General features: G+C 41.4%; 1 protein-coding gene and 1 non-coding gene across 2 annotated transcripts; both read right to left on the bottom strand.

Annotated features, from left to right (window-relative positions):
- Nucleotides 1-13757: 13757 nt before the first annotated feature.
- bhlha9 (basic helix-loop-helix family, member a9) lies at nt 13758-14627 on the bottom strand. Its single transcript, XM_068332165.1, has one exon. It carries the CDS (start codon nt 14625-14627, stop codon nt 13758-13760), a length of 870 nt encoding a protein of 289 aa, XP_068188266.1.
- Nucleotides 14628-21876: 7249 nt separating this feature from the next.
- Nucleotides 21877-21948, bottom strand: trnag-ucc (transfer RNA glycine (anticodon UCC)). Its single transcript has one exon. It is a non-coding gene; the product is annotated as a tRNA-Gly (tRNA).
- Nucleotides 21949-24300: the final 2352 nt, after the last annotated feature.

Raw genomic sequence — 24300 nt, 5'->3', positions numbered from 1 at the left:
TGTGGGCGACGTCTTTATCTTCATTTATTTATTTGACTCGGTTTTGTGCATCATCATAAAACAACGCACGTAGCTGTGATATAAGGCATCAGAAGTCACTTTTGCTGTGATCGTATTGGAATAAGGTTAAAGAGTGCGTTTGTGACGATGCTCTAACAGCCTAATTGAGGCTGACCGCAGTTCAAGACAGTGGATTCACCTCTGCCCTGTTGTTTGCTGTTATTTTTGTCCACTTCAAGCAGCACCGTGGGGTTGAAAGAGGCTAATTGCATCTTGGTGAAGCTCTCCAAATCCATGGTAATGTTCCAGCATTATAATTACAGCAGCTCCCTGTTCTGTCGACCAAGGCCCAGCAGCAGCAGCAGCAAGCTTCCAGATGAACGCAAAGTGTTTGCTTGTGATATAAGTCTTATTTGTTTGTAGTCACTTTGCCAAAAAAAAAAAAAAAAATAATCAAATGCAATATTTTTAGGAATCTGCACTTGAAAAAAGAAGGATTTGTTATTTATTTAGTTGAGCATCTTGGGGTTTGTTTTTTTTAAAAGAACAGAATTCCATTGTCAAAGCCTGAAGCTCTGCTTTTACTCAGCACTTTAATTGTCTTTCAGGACCATTGAGTAGCGAGCTTACTGTTCCTCAAGAAAACAATTTGACATTTCAATAGAATTAAGCAAGCAAAGCACATTAGTTCTGCTGCACACACATTCAGAAGTAATTACAGAACAGCAGAAGGGGGAAAAGTAAAGCGATGGAACGGGACGTCTTTTGTGTTTAGGTAGTTAAATACGGGGCGTGAGGTGTTGTTAAAGCATCGCTGTGCGCAGACACGAGACCGGGTTGATTTTGTGGCTTCACCTTAAGCGTGTTTGAATTTCTATGGAGACAAATTGCGCTCGCCGAACCTGAAAAACCCAACAAAACAGACCCGAGGCCCATTAAAGTTGTTAGCGAGGTGGTGCAGTTGTTTTCTTACTTTATGACCTTTCTCTGGAGGAGACATTTTGAGGGGAGAAACACAGGTTTAATTAATAACATTAATAAGTCAGCGGGTACACAGCACAAGCTCCAACCAGCACAAATCAGACATTAATCACACTAACTCCAGGCTGTGATTAAGATGCTTTTTAACAAAGGAATAACAATGATGCAGTTCAAAAGCTGACGCTGAACATAAAATGCAGATGATCCACTCCAGCTCCTTTTTTTTTTTTCCTATGAAACATTTGAAAGCAGCTGCATGAAATTGCAAATCATTATTTGAATGCTATCAGAGGAAGCGTTTGTCAAATGGTTTCCCCCTGCAAGAGAATATTATCTAAATGGCTAAATTCCTCAAGGAGGGCTGTGCAATCAAAAAAAAACAACGGTAATACGTGTTAAAGCTCAGATCATGAAGGACTGCTTCAGTATGAGGAGAGCAAATAAGCTGAATGGAATAATATCGACAGATTGTTGTTTTCTCGTGCCTACGCACACAAAACTAAGAATTAGTCATGAGTAGCACTTAAAATTCTACTTTAAAACTAATCGGGTTCTGTGTATTGTCTCTTTGTGCAACGTGATTTACCAAATTAAGAGCAGTGTTATTGTCGTTTGAATGCCAATCATGCAAATCTTTTTTCTTTTTTTTTTCCCCAGATGAACTCATTTGTTCTCCTGCAAACCCAGATGAATGTTTTTCACGGTTTGCAATGCAGTTTTGATTCGTTTTGTGTGCGGCGTTCCATAAATTTTATGCTTTTCTGCTTTCTTCGCCAGGCATGAAGCAACAACTTCAAACTTTCCCCCTATACATGATTGCAAATGTGAGATCGCACAATGTCTACGCACCTATTACAGAACAGTGCTTGCATCTGAAAAACAAAAGACTGATGAGAAGACCGTGTTCATGCAGAAAGAAAAAGTATCTTCCACAATATATAATTTCTTAGTAATAACCTGAAAAACAAATGCTGACGCCACTTCCTTCGCATGCGAGCTCAGGTCTTTCATCCTCTGAAGTTCTCAAATAAATAAATTTTCTCATGAGACAGAATGTGATCTATGTGTCTTTTAATAGCATCTATTGTTTGACAGTTTTACAGATGGGTACACACTGCTTGTCTCAGATGACGTGCAAATGCTGTTGAGTTTTATGGAGTCGAGATAAAAGTGTTTTAGTGCTGTCAAACAAAACCTGCTGGGTTTTGTTTGTCACAAATATGGGCAAAGCATTGAAAAGAAAACTGAATTAATTCATCAGGTAATACACACTGTTTCTGATCATGTGCTGTGCCGTGATTTTTTCCCCCCCCATTTTTTATATCCGACTCTAAACTAAAGCAACTGGGTACTGATTAGAGGGATACAACATAATTAATTATTGATTCTGGCTTAAATTGAAAATATAATTTAAAAAATTTTCACACTGAGATGCTCGGAACAGCTTATTATCCGCAATGTTGGTAGTTAAAGTTTTGAAAACACTAATGGACACACAAGACCAAGTGTCACATTTAACACCTTCTTCAAAATGAATGATTAATTAATGGCAAATATTTTTTTTATGAAGGACATCAAGAGTAAATACTGAATGCAGTCCATCTTTTCAATAAACAAAGTGCATTTTTTTCAACTCACTGCTAATGCAACCTGGATCGTCTCATTTTTTGATGTTTTTATGTAAAAATCACAGCGAACATTTATATTAACAAAAGTGACATCTAAATTTCTAGCACGTTAAAAAATCCGTCTGATGTCGCTGAAACAGAACACCGGGAGTGTTGATGAGCTGCCATTATGTCAAAATCATTTCATAAGAATTTTTTTTTTTGCGTTTGCCATGAATGTGACTCCTGCGTTCACGCTGTGTTTAAATTTACTTTAGACTATGGAGTTCAGTGATTGCGTCGCACAATCCAGGATTAATTCCCTGCAGACTTTATTTCTATTCATGTTAGTCAAAGCTTGAAATTATGATGTTTGGTTCCATTTTTCTAAACAATGCCATAAATATGAAGCTGCTTTGTCTTACTTTCACCAAACAAAACTAATCCATCTTTTTTGACACTCGGGCTTCAGTTCTTTACCTTTTGTCATATTTTCTCCTTCAATAATTGCCTTCTTTCTACCTCTCCGGCTCAGAATAGGGACTTGATTAAATTGTGAGTCTCTGCAGCGCAGATGGAAAGAAGTAAACCTCCGTTAAAAAAAAAAAAGGAATACAGCAAAACCCCTGAGGTCAAGTAAGTCTGGCAGATAATGTATGCTTATATATCATATAACCTTGTTGGTATTCTCATTACAGCTTAGCCCTTTGGTATCTCTCTCAGAGGACGCTTGAATATGACTACAAACACGTATGAATGTATATGTTACCCTGGAAGACACCAACCCAGGTTCAATATTCATTTGACCTCAGGATGTTGATGTTTTCTTCGTCGTGACTGTGATGAAAGTGCTCTCAGATAAACAGTAAGAAGCGTCTCGTGAAATACAAGCGGCAGCTAATTGGTCGGAGAGGCACCATTAAGGCACTCACATGAATTTCATCCTATGGAAAAATTGATCTATTCACGTGCTGAACTCGCTCTCTTTCTCCTCTGACACATCTGTCACCCTTTGCTCCTACAGAGGTTTTATAAACCAATTTCCACACACACACACACACACACACACGCACACACACACACACACACACACACACACACACACACACACACACACACACACACACACACACACACACAAATCAATGCAATTTAGAATTACAGCAGGAGAAGAAAATCAGTAAGAAGAAAAACTGTAATGAGCTTGTCATATCACCCCCCCCCCCCAAAAAAAAGGGCTTTATATATTCCTGAGAGGTGGGTTTTTTCAAAGCCAGATGACTTATCACAATTGTTTAGACCCGTGGTATAAAGTGAATAACCAGCCTTAAGTGATCTGACCGCTGTGCACCGCCTCAGGTATTAAGGCGGCACCGAAACCTAATCAATTCATCTTTGAGGGAACATATTGGAAAATGTCTAAAATAAATCAGGCAAACTTTAAATCAAATAGGTTAGAGTAACTTTCCCCCGTCTTTAAAAAAGGTTACTACTATCTGAAAAAAAAAATGAAATGAAGCCAAACAATAAAAATATAAGTGTGTGATCTGGAGTAAAATGTAATTTTATTTTCATTTTGAACATCCATTCAAAATGGATTTGAATGTAGCTCCATGCTAACTACATGCTAAATGCATCAGTGTGAAGACGCCTCTTGCACCGTGAGCGTTGGCATGTAGCCTCCTGGGAGGCTACACAATTAAATCACAAATGTTAATTTGTGTATTATGTCATGTATCTGTAAGCCAACTAATATATCAGCGCTGGGTTTTGTTGCTCTACATGCGCTGCTAATGTTAATGATAATAATTATGATCACAATGCAGCTCCAGCATCATAAATATTCATGCAACACTAATACCAAACCCATCAGAAGCCAGTCTCGCACTAAACGGAGCCGAAGCCAAGTGAACGGAACTCAGGCCAACTGAACAAAGACTAATTACAGGCTGCAGGCCAATATGAATAAACCGCAGTCTGATCCCGGGTCAGTCGGGATCGGGTATCTGTTGGGATACATGTGGTGTGACCGATCGGGTTGTGAGGTAGCATCAAACCAGCCACACTTTCCTTTCTCAAGCTCAACGGGGGCTTCCATACAGTATAAATATAAAATGATCATGGATCAAATTATAAGATGTCATTACCAAAGGTTGATTATCCTGCATGGCTAAAAGAAGCTCCTCTATGAGCTACCAGTTTACACTAAATGTAGTGTAAACTGGTAGCTCAGCTACATTTTCCAGCTGGTAAGGAAATACAGAAGACAAAACATAGTGCAGTGATGTTACACTGGTATTAGACGGTGTTGTATTATTCAAATTCAAATTCAAAAAAACTTTATTAGTTCCCAAGGGGCGATTGAAAGCACATAAAGCAGAATGAAACATAACAGTACAGAACAAAAGGAGTACAAAACGCACAGTGTAAACGTCCACGGTGTAAACATAAGCATAAATAATGATATTAATGTAAATGTAATGTTTATGTTAAATAACAATTCAAAACCTAGTTAATTTAGAAAGCTAGTTAGTTAGTTCAAAAACTAGTTAGTTCAAAAAACTTGTTATTTCAAAACCAAGTCCATCCTAGTCCACTGTTTCTGCTTGCTTTATTTGTACATTCTGTACGGTTGTGTTGTTTGTGTTTACAACACAACTGGTGTTTGTTGGATATGTCTGGCCATCCTGCAGCATTTTATTATGTTCTTCATTTCGCGGTGCGATCTAAAGGCCGCCTTGGTGCCGGGTTGGATTCCCAAACATTCATACTATAGCAAACATTATACGTCCGTTAATCCTGACAGCTACGACTGTATAGAGCGCCTGCGGCTGCCGAGAGAGTCGAACGAGATCCGAGGAGCTCCTGTCTGGACGCAGACGTTTGGAAAGACACCCCTGATGTTTTTTTTTGTTGTTGTTGTTTTTTTTCTGGTTGCATTTCTGATTTGGTTCTAATTGGAACAGGATGTACCCAGAGCTGGATTTAAAGATGGGAGAACTGGAGACAGCTAAAGGAGACGGCCATAAAAAATATTTTAAAAAAACTTGTTTACATACGGTATATAAAACCAGAGCTGATTAAATAGAACAAACATGACATGGAGTGTTTTCTCTGTGCGTGTGTGTGTGTGTGTGTGTGTGTGTGTGTATGTGTGTGTGTGTGTGTGTGCACACACAGTAAAATGCCATCATGTTTTCCAGCTCCTGTTTATTTCCTACTGGCTGCGAAGCGTTTTCCTCCGCTCAATGCAAATAAACAATTCACACAAGCAAATGAAGAACCCCGTTTAATGAAAAGGCAAACGTTGATCTCATGAGACCGACACCAGATTGAAGTTAAAATCGACTTTAATCACCAGCTGCACTGATTCCAGACGTATAAACCAAAAGGCCTCCTCAGCTCCACTCAATACGACTCCTCTGATCCCACATCCAAAAAAATTTCCACTTTCTATTCTCAGCGTATCCCGGTGTGTGTGTGTGTGTGTGTGTGTAGGTGTGTGTGTGTGTGTCGTATAACGTCAGCTGAATTATGTGTGGTATATGGGGAGATGTGTCACCTGTGTGCTCACCTCGCCACAGCCTTTGCTGAAGCTCAACTGCACCGATACCCCAACTGGAATTACAGGTCTGGAGGTTATCTGCACCATCATTCCTCTCCTCCTGCTTTTTTTTTTTTTCTTCTTCTTGTTTTTTTCCCGTACTTTGAGCTGCTGAAGACGGATAATAAAGAGATTATTCTGACTTAAATGGAAGAACACTTCAGTGTTTCCATCTAATATTTTTACATGCACACAATGAGGAAAAGCTAACTAGCTTTCTGTAACTTTGTGGAAAAATAGAAATCCTTCAGTGATTTTTTATTTATTTTTGCAGGCAGTGATGAAATGAAAGGGTGGTGGTGGTGGTGGTGGTGGTGGTGGGGGTTTCGACTTTTTTCTCCTCTCTGCTCGGTTTTTCATTCTTGACGCCACATGTGACCTTCATGCTGCCTTTGTGTAAAAAAAACCTTTTGCACCAGCACATTCTGTTGACGTAAAGGCCCATTCATGCCCTACGGATACGGGGACGCAGCCTTCCGTTCATTTTGATGCATTCATTTCCATTGTGTTTGGATTCATTCACAGACAGGAAAAAGAAACAAAAAATGGAAATAATGCGCCGACTCCAAGGACTGCCTCATTTCCTCTCCATTTACTGCTACATATTTAACACCTAAGTTATAAATTTAGTTGAACTGGAAAAAAGATATTCTTATTTGTAAGGCAATAATAATACAATTATAAGTAAAGTAACAATACGTCGATACGGTCTTATAAATGTCTAATTCATGGCGATTGACTGAGGTGGCTGAATGAGAGGGACGGTTGGTGACAGTGATGGTAAATGTGGGTGAAGCAGAGGAAAAGGTTAGCACAGAAACTGTCAGTTTAGCAGTAAATTAAAAGTTTGAGTCATGGGCCTTCAGACACGCCTGCTCCTCAAACGTATTGAGAGGCGATTTTTTTTTTTTTCCTCTGTCCAAGAATCTGACATTTTGACCAAGAGGCATTGATTGGCTGTTGGAACGGATGATATGCCGCTCAAGAATCGGCCTCTGGTGACTTGATTATCCCGGTCGCAGGCGACACCATCGATAGACCTTAGAGTGTAGCTAGAAGTGAGTCATACCGATGCAGGGTTTTTTGGTTATGACATGATTTTTGTCTTATCGTGACTCTTTATTGGGTTTAATCAGAGCAGGGCTAATGGGACAAGGAGTTTCAGACAAGTAAGGAGTTGGAAATATCATGAAGCGGTTTGGGTTTAGAGCCTAGGCTCTTAATCACTCCCTGCAGATATGTTGACATAAGCCGTGTTTCCTCCCTGTAGTACCAGCTGTACTCCGCTCCAATCCACTCGCCTTGGTACCGGGTCATTTTTCTGCAGGTTGCTTTTCATCATGGCGGTACTGAAAAATGTAGTAGCAAATAGCAGGTCCATTTTCCATAATGGACAGCCAAGAAAAGTGATGTAGAGTCAGGTAAAGTCAAACCGGCGTAGTGGAAACAGCACAGAGTCAGCGTTGGGGAGGGACTTCCTGAATCCCTCAATCGGAGGCAGTTGGATACGGATTGATGGTGATGGGGCAACAAGCAGAGGGGAGATGGAAAAGTGTTGCTTTAATATGGAAAGAAAGACAAGGTATAGTTTCACAGTGTAGTTGTTTTTACTCTGAAAATGTATTCTACTTCCTTTCTCCTCTTGAAGACGAGTCAAGTGTTCAGTGTTGTGTTCGTGTAAACTCTTGACGCCACACTTGACACCGAAGGGGATGATGCAACTGATGGCAGAACGCTGAGGGGCGATGATGGAAGGTACAGTACACGATAATGTCTGCATGGATCACAAAGTTAAAGAAGGCCAGAGGAAGAAAAGTGGAGGTAAATGAGTGGAACGGAGGAAAAGGTTGGCAGTAAATTGTTAAACCAGCAGTAAATGTACAGCAGAGACTGCGAGGCATCAGATAATAAATGCTGCAGCTTCTCACAAGCAAGAAAAGTGAACAGTTGTATTCCTGCGGGGGATCGGCTGGACATAGACAAACACACACACCCCCTGCTAACTGGAAGCTGAGCCTCTGCCATAAAGCCACAGCTAAAAATAAATCCACTCATTTCTGTTCTGAATGAAAAAGAGTTGGGTCTACCTCACACACCATCCTCATTCAGCTCCGTGTCGTCGGTCTGATTGGACGCCTTCTCCTCTGTTTTCAGGAGCTGTCATCAGCTAATGCTGCTGAATCTGTGGAGAGGGTCTCTGATTGGTTGAGGTGAAGGGAGGGTGAAACATGTTGACAGATCTCAATATAGCTGCATGTTAGCACCGTGTGTGTGTTTGTGTGTTTTCGTTTGCAAACCTATGCCATGAGTTTTGTGCAGATAAATAAATAGAGACAACTGAACAAACTGGGTCCAGAATCTAATCAGCACCTGATCCCAACAAAGCAGTATGAAGATACTTGAGTAGTTGTTGTAATAAGTACAACTATATCATTGTAAAAACATTAATAAAAAACATCAGTATTGTAGTTGTGTTTTTATTTATAATAATTATTTGTATTAGTAATATATGTTAAATTATTATTCTTATTATTTTTAATTATATTATTATTATTATTATTATTATTGTTGTTGTTATTATATATTATTATTATATATTATTATTATTATTATTATTATTATTATTATTATTATTATTATTATTATTATTATAATGTTGGTGATGATTATAATGATAACCTGTATAGATTATAGATAATTGCTGTTATTGTTATTCTGTAACAAACATCATCCATGTAATATAATAATGTTCAGAATGGAAATATTATGTGCTTGTTGTTGTTAACAGCTGTAGTCTGCAGGAAAAGAACTCGCAAAGACATCATCTTATAAACATACATTAATAAGACATTATTATGTGGAAAACAACAGGAGCTTTAAACAAGTTACATTCTGCTGCAGCCTTTAAAGGCACGCAGGAGGTGATAAATGCCGGTTTGAGACTACAGGAGTTTGAGGCTGTTTTAATCCTGATTCACCTCCCCAAACAATCTGGGATGGGAATGAAAGAATGCAGTGTTACCACCTGCCCAGGCATGAAAAAGCTATTAAAATCTATCCGTTAAATCTCTGCTAGAGACGTGTTTGTTTACATCCATCCACAAAGCTTGTGCCATTATTATTGTGTGTTTATGATAATGGCCTCGACTGCAAACCAGTCAGATGTCTTTGTCTTATTCATACATGTATTTTTGATGTTGACTGTATAACAGGGTCTTGGTTTTGTCGCCATCTAGTGGTCACTTGTGAAACTGTTGGTAAATCCAATCAGGTCAGGTAAATCACACATAGTGGTTCTAAAAACACCAGAGCTGTCTGCCTGAGATGCTAAAGCTACACTGCTTAAACTTTGTTTAAGATGGAAAATAAATGTCTACAATGCCATGAATGATTTTTGTCATCATAGGTGTGTTTTTTCTTGTTAAAACCAGCTATTATCAACGTCTGCCGTCCATAAGTTTAACCTTTTTTTTTTTTTTTTTTTTAAATTCTTAAAGCATTCATTTCCAAACAGGAAACTGTTGCCATCCCACAGCGCCCCACAAAGGTTGTAAGACGCTATTACACACAAAAACAAACTTTAAAACATCCTTGGTGTGGAAAAGAGTTGCTAAACAGTACCTCCCTCAAAAGCTTTTTTTTTTTTTTTCCAATGATTTTGTCACCGCCATATAAAAAAAAACCCCACAGCCTCCACCAGATCTCATGGAAATCCCCTCGGTAATGTTTGTATAATTTTACTGACAAACAATCACAGCAAACGAATTGATATGGACGAGAACACAACGTTCTTGGCAGAGGTGAATCTAATTCCTTGTGCTGATAGATTGATTATAGGTTTTACATCCGAAGGGTGCAGCGAGCCGTAGCACAATTAGCTTTGTGACTGCAGTGAAAGTCTTTATTGTTAAGTCTTATTTTAAAGGCTAAACCACAACAAATGTTTATGAGCATAAAATTTGTGTTAAATAAAACATGCTGTGACTTTGGGAAATATTTACATGATTGCAATAATTAGAATCCCCCACATATCACCTATAAGTAGGCTCCAGTAACCCCCGTGACCCCAGAAGCATGAGGAGTAAGTCAGGGAGGAAAATGTTGCATTGACTGCCATAGACCAGATAGCAGGTTTCAGATTACTTAAGGTCAAATGTCATGAATTTAAAAGCAAAAATGTCTTGAACTAGATTTTCTTCACACAGCCGACTTCTGATAGGATCAATTGTTTTCTAGTTAGTCAGAGCTGACAGTTGAAAACTGTTTGAAGGTGAAATCGACCTTCGGATTCTAAACATAATTTATGCGCACTCTTTCACCATACTTCTGCTAAAGCTGACTCATTAAAGCTGTTCTCGTTAATCTTTTGTTTTGTACTTGCACACTTGCGGTATGTGCATTAACCTCTAGGCTACCAGGTTACAGGGTGATGATGTCACGTCACTACTGGGAAAATTGCTGTTTTTCAAAGGATTCCTTCTGAGTATGCTGTGATTTGAAGCTCACAAAATGACTTTTAATGCTTGTTCTATTCCACACCTGAAGACAAAGTTTAGTAAAGTGCATTCCAGGAGAACACAGAGCGTTGTCTGAAGCGGAGGGCCTTTGTGCAGATGAACCTTAGGCCATCTGAGTAGAGCTCAAATTTGATTTGCATTCTCTTTATATAAATATTTTTCTCCAAACAAACCCTCTAAAGCGACTCAGCAGATGCATCTAGTGTGGTTTAATGTTATAAGTCAGGTAGAACGTATTTGTTTTGACTATACGATGGAAACAAACACGTCTGCGGCGTTCATTCTGACACCTTCACTTCCCCCGCCGTTGACAGTGATGTCATGTTGTGTGTTTGTTGGTGCATGCGTGTGTGTGTGTGTGTGTGTGTGTGTATGCGTGTCGGAGCTGTATGTTGAGCTGTGAAGGCTGACTCATCCCCATAAATCACATGGATGTCTTGGCATCGCTGCTCACGTGTTTGCCTGTTTTCCTCTCTTGGCAGTGGAAGGTGTTGAGGAGGCGGAGCCGTCTGAGGAACAGATGCGTCACAGACGGGCTCGATGGCAGCCAGGTGAGGTAAACCCTCAGGTGAGTCACAGCGACACTCCACAGCTGACCTCTGCAGGGCTTTCTGTAAAACGGACTCAACGAAATGTAGGGATCGTGTCTCCATATCGGACCTGGAACTATTTATTGTTTTGGGATTTTTCTTGGTTTATTCTAATAATTTGTAATCCCAACTGATTAATTGCACAATACACTGCTACACTCTTGTTTCTTGTACCTGTTTTCTATTTTTTATACTTGTTCTTTTTGCACCTGAGAATTTACACCAAGAGAAGTCTTTAAATTTAATTGTACAATTGTGTATGATGACAATAAAGGCATTCTATTCTACTCTATTCTCTTCTATTCTATTCTATTCTACTCTATTCTCTTCTAAATTTATCATTTTGTTCCAAAAAAACATTTCTAAAAAAAATTTTTTTTTAAATGAAACTGATCAAGAAATGTTTTGCAACGATTCAAAGTGAAATATTCTATTCATCACATTAGAAAGTAAAACATGTTCATGGTATTATTAATAAATGCATCTATGAATTGTTTAATTTCATAGATGCATTTATTGATTCTGTTCAGACTTGTTTTGTTTAGATTAAATTCACTGAAGTCATTTTTGCTAACATCTACAGTGGCTTGTTTTAAATGTTCTCTGGTGTAAATAAGTCCCTTTGTTCAGGTGTTTTTGTTTTATTTATTTGATATCCATTAAATGGCCTGATATTTGTAATGCAAACCAGTCACAGAGCTCGTACAGATTGGCCCTCGGTAGTAGAACTGCATGTCTGCCTACTTTCACTAAGTACCTAGAACTCTATAAAGTGACGCTGGAGTGAGTGGCAGCCGTTCTTCAGCCAAATAAACTGGGTGTGGAGAGACGTGCCGTCAGTGGGAGCTCTCATCCACTCTCATCTGTCACTGGTGATTCAAAGTTTTCTAGTGATTCACGTCTGTGAAGATAAACAGCCGTCTAAAAGCGTAGACAGTCTTCTTGTTCTCACCCTCGACATCCTTCTCTTCCTCTCATTTCACTCCTCCTCTCCATTCATCTCTTTGTCTGCGTTCCCTCTCCTTCCTGCCTGCTAATTGTTGTCGTACCAAACCGTTTATTTCTCCACCAGGCCTGCAGTCGTTCTCCTTGGGCCCACGTCTTTCAGCGGTATCTCCAGGCTCTCGCTGGAAGACCTCCAGGAGGTTCAAAAAACTCACACACACCCAGTTCCACCTGCAGGCCAGTGAATCCCGACAGGGGATTTCACCGCCATGATGACGGGGCGCAGTCTTCCTTCCTGAACCCACATAAATCTGTCGGTCGGGTCGTCCTATAGCCTAATATTAAAGCTGTTTTCCATGACATGCTGCTCGGCAGGGGAGGGAAAGCTGTTGTTGACTAACACGGCCTGCTAGCGCCAGGAGCAGAAAGTGTGGTTAGGATTTATTCTCTTGATTCGCACAAAGAGCGACTGACCTTTCCCTGGTCGCTACCGAAGCTTTATCGCTGCATATGCAACGTTTTTGGTGCCTATAGCATACTTCCAACCCGATGTCCCTTTTCCTGTCTGCTGTGTGTTAAAAAGCACCTTGACTTTTCATCCTTTCCAAATATGACAAGAATGGACTTGTAAGGACATTTTTCAACTGAGTGAAGGACCTCTGTCATCTCACAGCGGCAGAGACTACCGACCTCAGGCTATAATCAACACACACACACACACACACACACACACACACACACACACACACACACACACACACACACACACACACACACAACCATCTCAACACATACTTGCGCACACTCAGCATTAGTAAACAAGTTTCACATTAAAATCCAGAGAACCAAAGCAATCACGACATCACTGGAGGTAAAGATAAAATTTTAACATTTAATCTTGAAGTTTAAAAAATAATATGCATTATTTACAACTTTACAAACAGACATGATTTTTTTTTTTTTTTTTTAATGAAATACAGAGAATAAATACGTGAACACAATTTGAAGTTTTGGCTCAAAGCTCAAATCACATTTACTAAAGATGCACTTCTATTGATGAAAGTTACCCAACATCTTAGCGTGAATGTAAACCGTTCAGTCTTTTTTTTTTTCTAGTTGCTCCTTGTGGTAAAGGTCTTTATTTTTGACATGTTTACTGTATTCAACATTATTTTTTATAATTTTTGTCTACAGAAGTCAAAAGAATGATACTCGTGCAACTAGAACACAATACTGTGGTTGAATGATTTACGGCCATCAGTTACACATTCCTCTGACATGTGAGCTGACAAACCGTTTGGAAAAAACGTACAACATTCTGCAGTCTTTGATTGCCATTTCACATTTCCTGAATTACACTTTGAGGACTCTTCCCTCGAATAAAAGAGTTGGGTTGTAACACTGAGCTGATTGCAACAACAGAAACACGAAAGCAGTTCTGTTCTGGAGGTCATGCAAGAGTCTGGCGCTATTGATCGCTCTCTCGGGCCGATAGCGGCGGATTCTCCCCCAGCTACAGTACGTCAGAGCACAGAGGGACGTTATGCTCCGTCTCCTGCAGGTAGCTCACCTGCCAGGGAAGCCCCAGAGCTGGAGAAGGCTCCACAAACGTGTCCATGTATCTCTGAGTGCAGGAGGCCCACATCCCTTGGTATCCCAACCCCTCACCCACCTGGGGGTATCTCAGAGGACTAGGCGGATGGTCGCGGGGGCTGCCGCAGTGTCCGTGAGCAGAGTACAGCTGTCCCTCGGTGGGATAACAAGGGTAGTGCGGCGACGGAGGACATGATGTCACTGCGTTATCTATGTAGACGTGGGACTCTGGTGGCAACCGGTGCATGTGAGGCGCTTGTTGGGGCTGCATCTGGTGGGAGATGGACGCGTGCCAGGGGATGTAAGCCTGGTGCTCCAGACGAGGAACCGCCACCCTGGTCTGCTCGAGTCGTGATGCCCCCATCCCTACTGGCCCAACGGATGACCGGTTGCATTCGCGGTGGGTGCAAGGCTTGCTGGGAGGGTTGGAACTCAGAAATACCGAGAGAGCAGAGATGCGGTTGATGGCCCTCTGGAGGGTGGCGATCTTGGAGAGCCGTTTGCCGCTGAGGTCATGGTTCAGCGCCACCCGTAGGGCGTTGAAGGCCTGGTTGTAGTCCATGATGCGTTTTCTCTCGCGGACATTGGCGGCCATTCTTCGAGCTTTTGAACGGACCGGGCGGTTGCGCTTCTTGGTCTGGCCTTCTTCCGGGTCGCTCGGGCTGCTGGTTGAGCTCTCGCTGTCTTGAAAAGATGCCTTTGGACTTTCCTCATCCTCCCCTTGCTCCAGCATACCGAGATCCAGCTCCTCCTCGGAGAACTCTGATCCTGCAACACTGCTGCAACTCATTATGCTGACAACTAGACACTACAAAAGTCTACAAAACCTTCAAATTTGCTTGGAAGAATTAAGAATCTGCTGTCTGGAACACCGCGTTTGTCAACCCTACGATCTCGGGAAACTCTCCCTGAGCGCTCCTCGGCTTGTCTTGTCGGGCTGTCGGTATTCACCGCCGTGCCGACAGCCCAGATATTCTTCTCCTCTGACTCCTCTGGTGCCTTGTGATTACTTGTACCTGAACAAGACAGGTTGGTCTGCTTTTTAAAGCCCTTGAAGTCACATGGTACAGTCACCTGTGAGGAATGGTGCACTCTCTCTGCCTCTTGAGGTTTATGGGTACCCTCCAGGCAAATGGCACTGTCACCTCCTCCCTCCTCCTACTCCGACTCTCGCTCACATCCTTTACAGAAAATGTTCAACACTTCTCGTTGGGTAAAATCTCCCCAAAACATAGTAATTATTTGATCATTTTAATTAATCACGCTTCCTGTAACACCTTTATAGAGGTGTTCATGATGCTTTTCTTTCACATGAAATAATGCTGTGTATCGTACCTCTTATTTCCCTTCTCAAAGCTTCCCTCTTCTCACCCTGAAAGAAAGAGATATTGATCTAAATAGATGGCCAGTGAATATTAGTGTGAGGGACATTTTTGACAAATTTCACATTTATCCCATTTTCTCAGGTCTGGGAAGAGAGGGACCCTCTTATCTACCATAGGTTAGATTAGTCCTTACAATTAGCTTGTCTCTTGAGTGGCGATTCTCCCTCCCTCTGTTTCTCCCTGCTAAGCTTTAAGGGCCGTGTAATTTAGTATAGCTTCTCTGGAACCCATCCCCATAAATCAGGCCTGGGCAGCACCTGAGGACAGGAGCAGAGAGAGCCCCAGACTTCAAAGAGACGGGAAAAATCAAGGGCAAATATTTTACAATTAGAACCTGCAATCGTTGCTGGTGAGGCTATCGATTTCCAGAATGTTTTATGTGAAGATGTGGCTCAGTTTTGATGAGATTTACTCTACTGTTACACTGGATGAATCAGTTTCTTGTGATGCTGAGGTAGATGCGATTTTTTTTAACAAAGTCCTGTCTTTTATTTCGACTTCTTCATCCTTCGTGATGAAAATTCGATCTGAAGAGCGGGACGTTGTAAGGAACTGCATCCGCAGGTGAGATCGACATGCCAGATATGGCGTTGAACAGTGAAAGGTGTTTGCGCTGACCTTTAGCTTTAGCCTCCTAGCAAAGTGCAGTGCGGATAACTAAAGGGTAGGTCCTCAGGGTCGTTTAGGTGCATTGCTTCCTTCCTGCCTTCTTGTTTTTATTGTACGTGTTGCGGCTCTGAGACGCCAACCTTCACAACAATTACAGCCCAGAGTTTTAGCTCTAAAAGCGCAATCATGATTTGAGGTGGAGACATGAAGTTTAGCCATTTTAGTGCTGTTTCGGTGCAAAAAAGCATTACTCAACCCATCATAAATGTTCTCTAGCAGTGCTGCTGATTGGATGACTCCGGGGCTTTTGCACAATTTTCATCGCACCAGAATTCCATGGAGTATTTTCCATGTTTTTTAATTAAATGAACAAAGAATGATCGTCCTTTTTTTTTTTTTTACTTTGAAATTTTAAGTCCTGGACCCTGAAGCCATCCATCAGTCCTAGCTGTAATAATGTTTTATTGATTCACATGTAACTGTCACAGTTAAATCTACTGGAAAACAGGCCCGGACTGGTCATGGGGTTCTCCAAGAAGACGGCCCGCTGCAGCAACCAGTGGCGTCAGGCCATTTAAAATTACTACCTGAAAGAAACTACTGCACAAAAAGTTAGGAAATTTGTAGATTAATAGATGTTTTTTTCTTTGTTGGATAACGCAACAAAGAAAAACCTGTTCTTTTCCATTTTGTAAGATACATGCATTTGTGGGACGAGTCTCAAAGCTGAGTAAGTGCATTGCTCCCATGAGAAATTTCCCAATTGATCCCAGCCTATGTCTGCATAGAGAATTAAATTAGAGATATATTCTAACAGCAGGGAGATGTTTGGTGTTTACAAGAGTAAAAAAAAAAAAAACGTGCCGGTAAGGTCTCACAGCATCGTGTCACAACCACTTTTCCTTTTTCTATAAGTATATATACTTAGTCTAATTTATAGGAACACAGGAAATGTATACATATCCACGTCTACACCAGAATCTGATTTTATTAATGAAGACAATTCAACGTGAAAGATTCTAAATATTAGCGAGCTCTAATTCTGGGCTGATTATGACGGTTTAAGTGTGAAGGAACACAAAATTAAATTGGGTGTACTCAAAAAATAAAAAACTAAAAAAATATATACTGTAATAATAGTGAGTGAGTCTCGGAACGCAGCGCACTTCCCTGATACACAATAACACTTCAACCTAACAAATAAATCAGTGTCAACATTGGGATAACTGTCAGTCTGGTTGGGGTTGAGTCTCACACCATCACTGACCGTCACGACGGTTTTAAAACGCCAACATTTTTTTTCTTAAGGGTGTTCAAACCAAGCCTAGCTAATCTTTGACATACTTTTATCGCTAAAACTGTTTGAGACGTTCAGGCCATGCTCAGCTCCAAGTGCGTGGGCTTTATCAAGAACTGTGATTTATGGCTTCACAAACATGTCAGATTTACTGCCGTGGAGTAAAGAGCCTGAAGACTGCAGCCCTCGGTCTCTCCCCGTCCATTCATTTTTTGACATGGGGAGAAGACACCAGTAATTATCAGCCGCCACGAATAAATCACCAGATTTTTATCATGCATGCCCTCCATGGAATAACAATTTTCCAGCAAAAGGAACTGGTCCAACACCACTGAACCTAAGATTTGTAAATCTCCTGCTCAAGCCCCCATAATGAGCGGTTGTTAGCCGTTTGTTATTAGAGGTCTGTGTGCCCAACGTTATAGATGTATATTTCCAAAGGGGTAGTTAGAGCTAATAAGTGAGTAAGGTCCAGGTTCACTAACCTTGGCTCTGTGCTGGTATGTTAATGCATGTTTTCGGTGTCTGCCATGGAATTTTCTCACCCCTATAAAAAGCTTCCAGTCCACCCCCCCACCCCCACCCCCCCAAAAAAAGTCATGTAATCACTGCCCCTTCATTATTTGTCACAGCATGATCTCTTTAGATGGTGGATGTACGTTAAAAAGCCCCTCAACTGTAACCCTCGTAGGGGGTAATTGCGTGGCAGTTATTTTATTTGTCACTCTTTAATCAGTTTTATTACAAAAGCACCACTTTTCTTTAGAGGTCAAGTGATGTTGTTGTATATTGAAGGGGGAAAATTTGAACATTTTATTTAAAAAAAAAAAAAAAAAAAAAGCATTTCCTTTTCAATCCTGATCAAACACCAAAACTAGAAGGGCATCCAGAGGGAGGGAAGTTGTAAAAGTTTATTAAATGTCCCACAAAAATGTCCCGTTCCAGGGCCTTTCTATCTGTAAATGTAATGTACTTTAGATAGATAGATAGATAGATAGATAGATAGATAGATAGATAGATAGATAGATAGATAGATAGATAGATAGATAGATAGATAGATAGATAGATAGATAGATAGATAGATAGATAGATAGATAGATAGATAGATAGATAGATAGATAGATAGATAGATAGATAGATAGATAGATAGATAGATAGATAGATAGATAAAAAGGGACAGTGCCTTGCTCAAGGGCGCCCCGGCACCTCCCACTGCCAGTTCACACTCCAAATTTCTTGCCTGACACGGGTTTTGAGCCGCTGACCTTACGGACCCCAACCTAAGGGTTAGTGGATTGAGCTACTGCCGCCGCAGAAATTGCATCTGCCCATTAGGGCATCGAACCCCGGTCTCCCACGTGACAGGTGGGGATACTTACCGCTATACTAACAAGGACTGACACTACTGACTTATCAGCAGACTAACATTTCCACCACCAAAGGCCTGTCTGAGTCACACCTTCCTCCTGAAGTCTCCAAGAATCATGAGCCAGAAAGCAACACCAACAAAAAACCCGTCTTAAGTTCTGAGCTGGAGTAGATCCGAGCGCAGACCGCTGCCGTCGTCTGTCAACATGAACGGGCGCAGACATACTTGAGCGACAGGCTTCTTCGCATCGGTGAGATCGTGTCTGCGCCGGAGATGTCGTACAACGTGTTAAAAAACAAAACATGAAGCAACGCGAGTCTCTCTGACACGACCATGTGAATCATTCCGTCTGAAATTACTGGCAATTACGTGTCGTTGGCTGCTGTAATGCCTGTCAACTATAAAATCTGAAACAGCGCCTCGGGGATTTGGGCTTGCACAGCTCAATGCAGAGAACATCATACACATTCTATCCATCACAGTGTTGACTATCAATCACAGAGGTGTGTTGGATTTGATGCTGAAGTGTTAGAGATGTTTCCAGGGGTATAACACTCCGAGGACATCAGAGCATTGTGATTTATGGAAGCAGAAATCATGAAAACGAAGAGGACAACCTGGTGAAAGAAGTTCATCATCTGCAAAAAAAAAGGCGTAAATTAATGTGTTATAAGTGAATTATTGTCCTATAAAAGTTTGCTTTCTGTAAGAAAGCATGAAATATTCGTGTCATTTGATGAAAGAAACATTTGTGTTTCGGGTCAAAGACACGATCTGGTCGCTGTGAGGAACAAAAACATCTCTTTTCATGTTTGGGTCACTAAAAAAAAAACCAAAAAAAAGCAGCGCTCTCTAATTTAGCCATAAGCAGAACATTACTATAACCTCTCTTCATGGTGATTTACACCTCGTAACAAAACCACACAAAACTGTCAGTCCTGATGTCATGACACGTCTAACAGTTTCCTCTGAGCAGGAATGTCAGTATACTTCCTCCACTTCTCCAAATACTTGAATCATGATATGAATCATCCACGTGTACAGAGTAGTATTTACGGTAGAGTCCTATGAGCTGGAAACACAAGGCATCGCTGCAAACCAAGTGTGTGTTCAGCGCGCTGAGCTGCAGGTGAGAACAAAAGACCAAAACTCGACAACTTTCTGTAAACGGCAAAAAGAAAACGTTAAAAAAAAACACACAAAAAAACCCCCAGTATATGTTCATGGAGCATTCCTTACATGGAAGGAGTCAGTCATTACACTGGGTTATCATTACAGGGTCCATTTGGGCTGCTGGAACATGTGGTCAAGGTTAACTGTCTGTAGGCTGGTTCCCACACAACCACAGCACTTCAGGCGAGCGCCTCCGACCGCACAAACGGCGACAAAGCATCGCAGCAGTTCTGTGTCTGAATGAGGCGGATAGGTTTACGACATCTGATTGGATGTGGTGGACGTCCATCAGGGAGCACCTGGTAGAACAGAGAAGAGTCCAAACATCTGCCCACAAAGTTGTGACGAAGATGGTTCAGGTGTTTTTGTGCCACCAATGTAGCATTCAAGACTGAGGGGTTTATAACATCTCTAAAATGGGACAAAAACCAACCCTACTCCTTTTATTGTCACTGTCGCAGAAGAAAGAGGAAGACTGTAGACCTATAAATGTCACTTCTGTCCAACAACACTAATAAGAAACGCTTGTCAACCTGCTATCAATCAAACACGAGGACGCCCCTCCTGCTGAAAAAAAAAAAAAGAGGCATTTCTGGTATTCCTCCAAGGACCTCTGCATTCCAAATAACAGCAACTATTATCAATACTTTAAATCACATGCTGACATGTTATTTTGGCTGACTTTGTCGGCATGAACTGGAGGAATGAGCGCCCCTTTTGTTTTAACGTGCATGCAGCAGTAGCAGCTTGAAATAAGTTTTAGACTTGTTAATCAGATAAACAATACAGTGCTCCCATTAAAAAGGCTTCAATCACGTCAATCAAAGTTTGTCACATGTTGCTGTTTTTGTTTTGTTTTTTCAATAATTTGTATAATTAAGAAAACTGCCAAGCAAGTTATTAGAAATGTAGCTTGATTTTTCTACAACTATATTTAGATGTAAAATCATGGGATGCATTCACATCTTCACCTGACAGACAACACAATCAATCTGGCTTAACTTTAAAAGATGTTGGGTTTTTTTTAGACATCTTGGTTTTAAGGTTAATTTCCTTTTGAAACGTTAATGAAAAAGGTTTCCCTCTAGTGGTTAAAAAAATAAAATAAAATCACACATGAACCTGAGCAGGAATGTTTCTAAAGGTGGATTTCTCAGCTTTACAGAAACATATTAAAAAAGAAAATAATAATGTTAAATGAACAAAATCTGTAAGTTTAATTTCAACAGAACAGAAATAATGTAAAGTTTTAATCTGTTGAGCCTTTATTATGAAATTAACCAGTGCTTTTTTTGTTGTTGTTCGTAATACTGTATTTGTTGTTGTTGTTGTTGTTGTTGTTGTTGTTGTTTAGTTGCTTGAAGGACCAGAAACCCCCCTCCCCCTAAAAATAGAAAAGAAAACAAGAACACAATTGACAGAACTGAATATTTTCAGGAACATTGTTAGATTCTCTTGTCATGTCTCTCTTTTTGTTTTTTGTGTCATTTATAAGAACCCTTTAAAAATTACATCTACGCAGCTGAAACTACAACACAAACTGTTTAGTGACCAGATAAAATAAAGACAATCACAAAAGAAAAACGCAGTTTGAGGGGAATAAAAACCAAGTAAGAAAGAAAACTACCGAGAGGTGTTGGAACCATCCCCTCTCTGCCCTGCAGGTGGTGCTAGTGAGCTGCATTTACGTTCCCTCAGAGAACTAGACCTGATTTTTTTTTAGTTCTTAGTTCTTCCCCAGAATAAAGCTGAAATCCACAAATACCCTGAGCCTAAGGTATCAAACACAAACAGCATATTTCCTGTATTTTAACCTGCAGTTATTCAGATTTGGTCCATGGGACCTGGGACTTAGTCCAGAACCTGGAGCCTAAAACCTGATGATACCCAGGAATCCTGTGGGTATCATCAGGTTCCACCACCTGGGTGGTTCAGGGTGTGGACCCTTGTGTTAGTTCAGAGCTGCCCCACGACTGCTGATGTCATTTCTCTTGAATTCTTGCAGGTTCAGCAACACTTTTAACTATTTACATGCACTTAATGAACTTTGTTGTCTGCATTTGATCCATGTCTGATGAACAGATTGCAGCCCGTATGTTGGGGATTGATTAGAACCTCTTGCCCTACAGATACGTCCATCAGGGCTCTAACTGCTAATCTTGTGATAAACCACCCCAAAAAAAAAAAAAAAAAAAAAACAACTAAATGCGTTGGCCGGGAATCGAACCCGGGTCAACTGCTTGGAAGGCAGCTATGCTAACCACTATACCACCAACGCCACATGGATGTGTCACAGCTGGGGGAAACAAAAATGAAAAATAGAACTGAATCCCTAACAATTCTCCAGCTATCCTACAGTTTCAGGACCTATGAACCTTCACCACGACCTCACATAGGTGGAAAGAAGGCTGGGGGTGGGGGTGGGGGGTTACCTGTCACGTTTCACCCCAGGGTCACGGCACACAGAGGTCAGAGTGTGTTCTACCAGTCAGCGGGCCTGGAACACTGTAATCATGATGGGATGGAGAACCGATATGATATCAAAATGAAAGACAACTGCTTCTTACATTTTATTAGTGAAGATGAAGGAGCGAGCTCTTCATCTCAAGGTCGACTGGAATCAGGTGTTGATAGTCAGAGCAGTGACTCACACCAGTGCCTTTTATAGATTCCATATGAACGCCAGCACAGCTGGTGCACAACATTACCCACACCATCCATCAGAATGCAATGAATTCCTGTATGTTTGAACAGAACTGTGTGGGTTAAACATCCAGATGATGTGAGTCTGACCGCTGAAGACTCAGGACGTCTATTTGTGTGTCACCAATGGACAATCAGAGGATCCTGCAAAACCTGTAGTCAACTTGACCAGCAGTCCCTAACACAGATTCTAAATGGTCATTGATTTAAAAGGCTAGAGATGTTCACATCAGTCATTTCATGCTGAGAATATGATTAAAATACAGACCTATATTTTTATTTGATCAGTTAATACATCAGAGTGTATTGCAGTTCATAGAATATTGAAATTTTTGGGCAATATTATGTTCAAATTCTTCAATCACTCATTGTTATTACTGGAATTTCTGTGTGAAGTGTGAATACATTTAAATATCGAGTCATTGTGTATTTTCAAAATCAATATCCTTCAAATAATTACTCGTGGGGTTTTTTTTTTTAATATTGTTAATAATTTTTATTTATTATTTATTTTATCAAAATATTCAATTAAAAATAATATGTTTGCAGTGTGATCAGAACCGTTTCAAAAATGACTAAAAGTACTGTACACGAGCAAACATGGAGGTGATAAATAAAAGTAACGCAGAGTTCAGGATCAGGGCGGTGCGGAGATCAATTCTCTTTTGAATTTCGTGATGATTGCGGATTAAATATCACAAGTCAACTCAGAACTGTTTCCAGCTCCAAGCGTTTTGACGTGTCCGTTGTGCGTTAACTCTCCTTGGATGACATGTGTGTCGGTGGGAGCGTGATCCCAATCAAATGAGCTGCACCGTGGACCATGTGTGCAGCTTTCCCTCTCATTCAGCTGTTTTCAAACACCTCCTCCTCCTCCTCCTCCTCCTCCTTCCCAAATCCTCCTCCCGCTCCGAGTGCAGTCATTTCTAGTGCAGAGAAATGTCCCTGGTGACACTGAAGGATGACGCAGGCTCTCTCCTCCTCTCTCCGTTCCTCAACCCCCCGAGCATCACCATCTTTTCTTCTTTTGACTTCCTCTCCTCCTCTTCTTCATCTTTTTTTTCTCCCCCTCTGGCGCCCCCCCCTCCTCCTCCTTCCCTTTATTTCCTCCCCCCCCCACTCCTTTACGCTGCCTCCCCTTTCCTCCTCTCCTCATTTCTCTCTCTCCTCTCTCTCTCTCTCTGCTCCGGCACTGCAGTGCTGATTGTGATTACACACACACACACACACACACACACACCGACGCACACACTCACGCGAACGCACGCACGCACGGACGCGCGCACGCACACGCGCGCTCACGCAGGAGCGTAGCTGAGAGGTGAGGACTGCAGCAGCAGCATCAGCATCAGCAGCATCAGCAGCAGCAGCAGCAGCAGCAGCAGCAGCAGCAGCAGCATGCACCACCCGCACCACCCGCTGGCCCAGCTGGTCGGGGACACGAGGAAGAGGAAGCTGAGGGGAGGAAGAGCAGGAGCTCTCTGATGCCAGCCCGCGCCGTGCATCTCTGCAGCTGTGGAAACGATGCATCACAGGAGCCGATCGCTTGTGTTCTCCGGCCTCCTCTGCACTGCCTCTGCATCCCATTCAGCCTGCTCCTCCCACTCCAACTCTTCCTCCTCCTCCTCTCTACAGCATCATTAGACAGGACTACAGATTGACCGGGGGACTGGCAAGTGCTGGATGGTTCAGCTTCGCCCCGGCTGAAAGGATTCTTCATCCGGCGATGCTACGTCTACACCTTCGCTGAGGGATGGATTTGTAACGGAAATTCGGATGTTGAAGATATCCCCACCACCTGCAGGGAATCTTGGATGTGTGTGTCATTCTTTACCGGTGTTGTCATTGGCGCATTTCCTCTATTTCACTGGTTGTTTTTGCTTTCCCTGAGACTGGCTAGCAGACACTGCAGCATCAGGACCGCAAG

The sequence above is a fragment of the Antennarius striatus genome, chromosome 13 (genome assembly GCF_040054535.1).
Source record: "Antennarius striatus isolate MH-2024 chromosome 13, ASM4005453v1, whole genome shotgun sequence".
In the NCBI taxonomy this organism is placed as follows: domain Eukaryota; kingdom Metazoa; phylum Chordata; class Actinopteri; order Lophiiformes; family Antennariidae; genus Antennarius; species Antennarius striatus.
The sequence above is the reverse complement of the archived record's forward strand: the minus strand, read 5'-3'. Positions and strand labels throughout refer to the sequence as shown.

Coding starts and splice junctions, on each gene's coding strand:
- bhlha9 (XM_068332165.1), bottom strand. CDS start 14,627: ATGAGTTGCAGCAGTGTTGCAGGATCAGAGTTCTCCGAGGAGGAGCTG.